At 46.3% G+C, this 8,077-nt stretch overlaps 1 protein-coding gene across 1 annotated transcript; it reads left to right on the forward strand.

Moving 5' to 3' along the window:
- The first annotated feature begins 213 nt into the window (after positions 1 to 213).
- On the forward strand, positions 214 to 7,294 carry LOC4350847 (uncharacterized). Its single transcript, XM_015760833.3, has 11 exons — positions 214 to 1,879; positions 3,696 to 3,824; positions 3,915 to 4,074; positions 4,505 to 4,614; positions 4,697 to 4,906; positions 5,132 to 5,389; positions 5,469 to 5,580; positions 5,876 to 6,009; positions 6,420 to 6,500; positions 6,587 to 6,666; positions 6,952 to 7,294. Exons 1-11 carry the CDS (start codon positions 317 to 319, stop codon positions 6,956 to 6,958), a joined length of 2,844 nt encoding a protein of 947 aa, XP_015616319.1. The 5' UTR covers positions 214 to 316; the 3' UTR covers positions 6,959 to 7,294.
- The last annotated feature ends 783 nt before the right edge of the window (positions 7,295 to 8,077 follow it).

Below are 8,077 nucleotides of genomic sequence, written 5' to 3' on the forward strand. Positions count from 1 at the left end.
GCCAGCGGCCCAAGCACGGCACGGCTACTCGTGCCGTGCCGGCACGGCCCGTTACTGTAGCAGGCCGTGCCGGGCCGTGCCTGCTACAGGTTCGGCCGTGCCCCGGGCCGCCCGTTTGGCCCGGCCCGTTTGGCCACCTCTAAAGCTTACGCACAAGATCGGCTCAAAAAATATCTTACAATGACATGTGGGTCCACGTCCTCGTGAGGAGTCGTTACTCGTAAGCTTCGTTGCCTCTCTCTCCTCGCCGTCGTTAGTAATCTCCGCCGCTTTCGCCGACTTCACCGGCGCGCCGCCCGGGAAGATCGCCACCGCCATGGGACGCCGGAAGAACAAGCGAAGGATTTCCCGGCACAGGGGCGACGCCACGGCGTCGGCGCCGGCACCGACCAATGCGGACTGGGAGGACGCGACCGCCGCCTTCCGCGAGGAGGCGGAGGCCGCCCTGCGCTCCCTGTCCATCGGCGAAGACGACGGCGCCGCGGCGGAGCGCCTCGCCGCGCGCCACGGGGGCTCCCCACTCGCGCACCACGTCGTCGGCCACGCGCGCGCCGCGCTCGCGCGGGCAGGGGACGCGGTCGCGCCGCTCCGCCGCGCGGCGGGGCTCGCGCCGGGGTGCCCCGAGATCGCCGCCGCCCTCGCCGCCGCGCTCCTCTACGCGCGCCGGCCCGGCGAGGCCCTTGCGGAGTGCGCGCGCGCGCTCGCCGTGGGCGCCCCCACCGACCCGGCCCTCCACGCCGTGTCCGGCCGCGGCCTCATGGCCGCGACCCCGCAGTGCCGCGTCGCCGTCGCGCGGGAGCGGCTCCGCGGCGTGCGCGCCGACGCGGAGGCCCTAACGGGGGTCTCCCACCGCGCCACCGTCCCGCCGCCGCCGTCCCGCTCGCGCCGGAGCGCGTTGCCCGACACCGACGACGAGGTCTGGAGCTTCCTCACGGTGAGAGTGGAGGACTTGACGGCGCACTGCGCCAAGATTGGGAGCTCCGCCGGTGCGCTCGCCGTCGCCGACGCTGTGGAGTTTGTGAAGGCCACCAACGCGTGGGTGTACTGGCTGTGCCCCGTCTGCGACGAGGTTTTCTTGGATTCCAACTCGTTCCAATCACACGTCGAGAGCGAGTACATTCACCAGCTCCAGCAATGGCTGCCATTGACGCAGCCATCGACCACCATGAAACCAACCTCCAAGGATTCCTCATGGTGGAAGCCAATTGGAGCACAAGAAGAAGAAGAAGAAATAGCCAGGATAAGGGAGGCATTTTCGATTGTTAATGGATCTGAAGTCTCCTATCTTGGCTGTGTGGCATTTTCGATTCTTGATGGACCTGAAATCCCCTCTATTGACCCTATGGTATTTTCATCTCTTGATGAACCTGAGGTCTCCTCTGTTGAACCTGTGAGCAACGAGGTCAAGTTTAAGAAAGGCAGGCGCCGCAGGCTCAAGAAGTGGGACGCCTGGTTGGATCATTGCCGGGAGATTGAGAGAGACTGCCCATCGTGGGAGGAGCTTCTTCTACCTCTCTGCAGAGAAATGCCTGAATTGTGGGAATATTTGGAAAGTTGTGTTGAAACAGAAGGGAATGAGGATAGTTTTCCATTAATTTCTCTTGTTCAAGGCAGTAGTGTTTTATTTCTTGATAGTCAGAAGATCGCTCCAATAAACATGGATGGTTCTTTTAATGTGGATGCACTGTTTAATTGGCTGCTCCGTGGAAGTTCGCCGCAAAAGCCAGTGCCGTCATGGACCAGCATAAGGAAGAGGTGTGTTCATGATGGAAATGAAGTCCTTAAAAGGATTGGTGAGATATCAGATTTATTGCAGGAGCAATTTGGTCTGAAAGACCATTCAGACGGAACAATGCATGGTGATTTCTTCACTACAAAGGTATCCACTTTGCATTTTATTGCTAACTTTGTTTCCACGTTTAGCTTTCTGTGGTACTGGTATGCAAGCATTTAGACACATTCTTATAGTAAAACGATGATAAAAGTTATATATCTTACATAACGAGTCAAACATTGGTTGAAGTATCATTTTGAAGAATCTGAAGATTTTTTCCTACTCCGCTCGGTCGCTCCGCCCCAGGGGCGACGCGAGCGGCGAAACCCGCCGCCGCCCCACCCTTCCCCTCCTCCCCCCGCCTCGCCGCCGCTCGAGCAGCCGCCGGCAAAGCCGGGCAGCTGCAAAGACGGCGGCGGCGGGGCTCCCCATCTCCCTCACTCCATGGTCAACGCAGTTGGGGCACCGACGAGATCGGAGGCAGGAGCACGGCACCGGCGACGACGTTCGGATCCGGCGCCGGTGAGCTCGGATCCGGCCCTCGCTTGGCGGCAGCGAGCCTACGAGGGGCTGGCGGGATGGTGGCGGCGTCGGCGCGAGCTACGCGACGACGAGGCCGGGCGGCGGCGACGGCGACGAGCCCAGGCCAGCGCGTGGTGAGCTCGGATCCGGCCCTCCATTGGCCGGATCTGGTACTTCCACCGGCGGCGGCGAGCCGACGAGGGGCTGGCGAAGCGGCGGCGGGCGGCGGCCCTCGGTCCCGACCAGCGACGTCGAGGCCGGGCGGCGGCGTCGACGGGCTTCTTCGGCGCGGGCTCGTCGGCGACGACGGCTGCTCCGGCGGTGGCTGCCGCGGACCTGGCCGGGGGCTGCCGACCTGCTGCGGTCTGCCGGTGGCAAGGACGGCGCCTTCATCTCCCTCCCTCCTTTCCCTCCAGATCTGGTTCTCCTCTTCTTCAGTTGTTCTTCTTCCAGTGCTCTCCGGCGGTGCGGCGCCCGCTCCCCTCTTCTTAGGTGCTCCTCCCTTCTTAGGCTAGGCTGCTTCCAGTCGTTGCCGGGGAGCTCTTTGGTGTGGTAGGGGTGGCGTGCGGAGTTGGTTTCCGGCGTTCTCTCTCGCTGTTCGTCGGCCACGTCGTAGGTTTGCTGCAGTTGGGTTCCTGTGTGTGAGGTGGTTTCTAGTCGAGCTGCATTGTGATTAACTGTTGAGGCAGAGTCGGAGCTGCTTGTCTTGCAAGCTCGGCAACGATGACCCTCAACAGATGTCCTGGCAACGCGACGAGGGTTGGGAGGTGGAGCATTTTTGAGAGAGTCTCGGGTGAAAACCTTGCCTAGTGCTTTCCTAGGCTGATGATATCGACGCCTGTGGGTGCCGTTTCCTCCTTGGAGGTATTGTCATGGTGGCCCTCTCTCTCTTCAGGTGAAAACCGGGTTTCATTTGGGAACGGGCGTTGACAACATTCTTAATGTTGTTTCCCTTGTTGAAGGCTTCGCTCATAAGGTTTCTGCTCTACTAGAGGATGTTGGGTGGTTCTGGAGACCTCGTGCATTTTGTTGTTTGAAGCTGCTTGCCTCTGGCAAGCTCGGCAACGACGACTTGTGTGAGGTCTCATTAGTTGCTTTCTTTTCCTTTTCTGTATAGGTTTTTGCCGGTTTCCCGTTTAATTAACCGTGCTTGTTCGGTTTTTGGGCCCGGTTTCCCTTATTAACTGGGCCAATTCTCTTCTTCTATAAATTCCGACAGGAGAAACTCCTGTCGTCGGTTCCTCGAAAAAAAAAAACATTGGTTGAAGTTATATAATTTAAATACCACGATGAGCAAGAAAAAATCTTATATTTTGAAACAGTGAGAATTATTTTATTTTTCCTCAGTATCGTTGTAAAGAGTAGTTTACTGTGTAAATAATGGCTATCGAATTTGCAGGTCAATTCAATTGATGTTGAGATCTCGCATATGTTTGCTGAAGTTAGCTTTTTACGGAAAAAACTTGTGAAAGTCTGTACATTTGATTACAGAATAGTTATTTTGCCTTTTATAAAGGACTATCTATGGGTTAGTATAATCTTTTTATCAATACGTAATCTTTTTATCAATACATTTTTAATTACTATTACATGATTTCTTATAAGACCTGCTTCACAGGCTAAGCTGAATAATGGCTCTCCTGGAAAAGAGTTGCATGATATGGATGATATATATGAGGAATATGTTGTCCAAGAGAAGAGTCAAGGCACTGATTCAGATTTGGATCATCAGATTAGCAGGACAGAGGAATTTGAAAATTCCTCGCTGTCATTTTCAGGTTAACATCTGTCTTAGTTTATCTTATTATTTCTGACAACTTTGGTTTAGAAATCCATGGAGCAAAGAAGATGAATAGCCTTGCATTTTGCAATACCATGTGGCATATTATCTCTGTTCTCAAAGAGTTGGCCAGGAGCTGTGGCATTCATCGGGCACTTATGCCAGTTCTATGAATTGAATTTGGGCAGGGTGGCAAATTTTAAAAATATGATACAAGACATGCAATAGCTGTGGGCAGGCTTTAATTCGTGCTTTCTCGAGCCTCAAGTAGCTACATTGCCATTTTGACAGACACAATCAGTAGTTCAGTAGGACTGTGCAAGTCATATGTCCTCTTGGTCTTTTCTAGTCAAAATGAGATTTTATGTTACTATTTTTCTCAACATGATGAACTTATTCTTATATCTAACTGACAGTTTCATGAACAGATAGCTCAGACCTTTCTACCTTGGAAACTGAAAGCACTTCATTCAACAGTGGGATTGGTACCGTACATCAAATTACTACTGATGAACTGTCCTTGAATGTGACTCTCCGGGTAGTACTTTATTTCTACTCTTCTAAACTTCTATATTTAACTGCTATTTGTTGCTTCAAATATGTCCTAAATATTCATGTAGGCATTGTGGCATTTGAGACGAATCCACATCTTCCGGCAGATACCACATACTCTTCATCATTTATCAGTCAGAGACCACTGCGTTGTGTGTCTATTATGCGAAATATTCTATGCTCGGGATCACAATGAAAACCACACAGCAGCCATCCTTTTGGGTAATGCGAGAACTGCTTTTAGTGACATTTTAAATGATAGAAACTTTGACTACAAGGTTTGTTGCTTTCACATTTTACTGCTTAACTATCCTTTTCCTGACAGGAGGTCTAGAAGAGAGTAACCAGAAAAAAACGTTTTTTTTTTATCTGAAGCGACTTAAATGATTAAAATGATGCTTTGGGGACCATATAGTCTGGCAGTAGCTATGGATATATTCTTTTTTGCGCTGTTTCTTATTCTGCTTATAGCTGACCAGTTTAACGGACCTTTTGGGTTGTAGGAAAATAAGAACATTGCATCTGAAATTATATCAATAATCATTGAGATACTACACATGTCGCAAAAGCATTATTCTTTTGAAACTTTCGAGCCCGTTGAAATAAGCCCATCAAGATGTTTTGGTTATTGCGTACCACATCAAGTCCTTGGTATGTACTTCAAACAAAAGAAATGCAACTGCGTGAACAAACCAGGTGGAGAAAATGATTTCATTGCCATTTTTCACACTGTTGATGTGGGTGCAGTTCAAAAAACTGAGGTACCTATTTTTGCTTTGCACATTGTTGTGCTCGATTTTGTTAGTAATTAAGTTGACATCTGGGCTGCCTCTAATTCAGATGAAGTCTTTTGGTGATATCCTGAAAGCTGCAGAACTTGATGTGGAGAGCTGCCGATGTGGAAACAAGACTGAGGGTTCTCTTTTATTTCCACCTCATATTTTCACTATTGGTAGAGTTCTTCCACAACTTACGATGCAATGTTAATATGCTGACATGTTCTTTAGCACTTTATGTGGGAAAACTAGAAGAACACATAAGCAATAAAATATATAAGACTCTTATATTTGTTACACCATTAAACCCAATTTAGTCCATGGTAAAATGAAGCTAATGTATAATCATCGCACACGTACAAACATTGCAGTTCCACCATAACATGCATTAACTGTATTAACCTAATAATTTCTTAACGAACTTACTAGTTATCTATACATTAATTTGCATTCATTACTGCATTCCTGCAGTTTTTAGCTGGCCAACTGAGAAGGAAAACTACGTGGACATGTCTGAAGTACTGATAAACATTGCAGCTCCATTAGATATTATACATACTGTTTACGAAGTGGATATCAAAAGGATGTACAGTTTGATTACAGTGGTATGTGCTTGTGTCTAAAGTGCTGACAAACATTGCAGCTTCTACATCTCTATTAATTTTTCACATATATTCTTGAATTATTCTGCTCATGAGCATCAGAGCATGAGCCTACCTAATTTTGATCCCTCCATATATATGATGGTTTTAGTTTTGTTTGAAGAAGAGTGATGAAATAATTGAGTGCATAAGCTTTGCATGGTTGTCATAATTGTCTTGAATTTGTATACCTCTGACATTTTTATGATAAATCATGGTAATCTCTATGAAGGTATTAACTACTCCCTCCGTCTTAAAAAAATCCCTCCTAGGACAACTAATCTGGACAAAGACACCCTCCTTGGTTGAGGTTTTTTTGGAACGGAGGGAGTACTAGACATGACAAAGTTCTGACAGACAAATAATCTTGTCAGGTATGTTGTGTCGATGACGAACATGTCTGCTTTGCTCGTGGAGAGGGAAAATGGATCATATACGAAAGCCAGACAGTCGAGGCATGAAATTCTTGATAAATAATTTTACTAAGATCTGCAATTATGTTTCCATATTGTTCCTTTTATTGATCAGTTTGTGCATGCAGGTTGCGGATTGCTGGGAAAGTTTGCTCCAACGTTATCACGGAAGAATCCTCCGGCCCCAAATCCTTTTCTTCGAGATGTTGTGAGTCCATGAATGAATCCTATAGGATTTAAACCTTTGTGTGCATTATTATTATTATTTTATTTGTAAAAAACGGAGTCAATATCATGTACCCAAGTTATATGTATATATACATTTGCCTGGTCCTCTAGAAGTTTTAGTCTGTAAACTTTTGATATTTTTTTTGTTAGTCGGTGAAACGTGGATGATACATAACTTGGGACATTGGGAGTAAATTAATTTTGCATGTATGAAATTCTTGGTTTATCTTACTTTAGAAAATTCTCATGCCTGGGCACTGGGCAGGGCGTGAAAACATTGGCAAATTAAGGTCGTGACTGGAAATCGGTGCCAATGGCCAGCTCTCAGAAAGGAATGGATTGGTCGGATCATGCCATCATGTCCAGATCTGGGCTGTTGAGAGTGCATCAAGATTCGTGTTAGGCATTACAGGAACATCCTACTGTATGAGCTGTGGATAATTATAGTTTTTGATTTTGTGGAGTAATAATAATATATATATTTCACAAAGCTGCCGGGCCGCGCTGCGAACCCATTTTGGAAGTTGAACTTTTTAATGTTTGATTTAAAAAAATGCATGCTTATAGATACTCTTAGCTTACATTATATTATACTTTCTTTCCTACAATTGTGATTATTTGCGTCTTTGGTATCGATGCAGGAATTTATCATGTATCACGTGCGCACAAGTTTTTAAGGCCCTAATTCCATTACTGACCACGAGACCTTAACAAACACCAAAGGCTCTATTCCGAAAACAACTAGGTGAAACCCCGCGCATTGCTGCGGGAATTTAGTATGATAACAATAAAAAATAACGTGTAACATAGCTAGATAACATCAGATTAAGTAAATTAATGTGGTTTATGATAATTTAAATTTAAATAGTATGTGGTGATTCAAACGTAAAAAGTAAGGTGGTGTGACTTTATGGAAGAAGAAAAGTAGGGAGATAGTTTGGACTGTAGATTAATCATCTAAAGGCTAAAAACAATTGATGTGATATGACTTAATTAGAGGAAAAAAGGAGAAATATAATTTGTACCATAGATTAATCATTTAAGCACTAAGTGAGGATGAACTATATAAGTATATATAATATCATAAAACATAATAAAGATATACATTGAAACATTATATAAATTATGTTGGATGATAATTTAACATGTTTGTATTTGAAAAGCTCTTAAATTATAAAAACTATAAAGATATAGCATGTTTGCATGATGTTTAAATGTGATGATTGTTAGTGGATGATGATATGGCATCTTGTTAATTAGTGGATGATGATGTGACATCTTGTTAGTGGATTATGATGTGACATCTTTGCATGTTAAGCTTAAGGAGTTAGTGGGGGATAACTTTATAGTAAGATAGGATACGGCATCACTTCACCGTCCTCGGGGGCTGC

Source organism: Oryza sativa, chromosome 11 (genome assembly GCF_034140825.1).
Source record: "Oryza sativa Japonica Group chromosome 11, ASM3414082v1".
NCBI lineage: Eukaryota > Viridiplantae > Streptophyta > Magnoliopsida > Poales > Poaceae > Oryza > Oryza sativa.

Coding starts and splice junctions, on each gene's coding strand:
- LOC4350847 (XM_015760833.3), top strand. CDS start 317: ATGGGACGCCGGAAGAACAAGCGAAGGATTTCCCGGCACAGGGGCGAC. Junction 1,880..3,695: donor GTGATTTCTTCACTACAAAG/GTATCCACTTTG, acceptor TCGAATTTGCAG/GTCAATTCAATTGATGTTGA. Junction 4,615..4,696: donor CCTTGAATGTGACTCTCCGG/GTAGTACTTTAT, acceptor ATATTCATGTAG/GCATTGTGGCATTTGAGACG.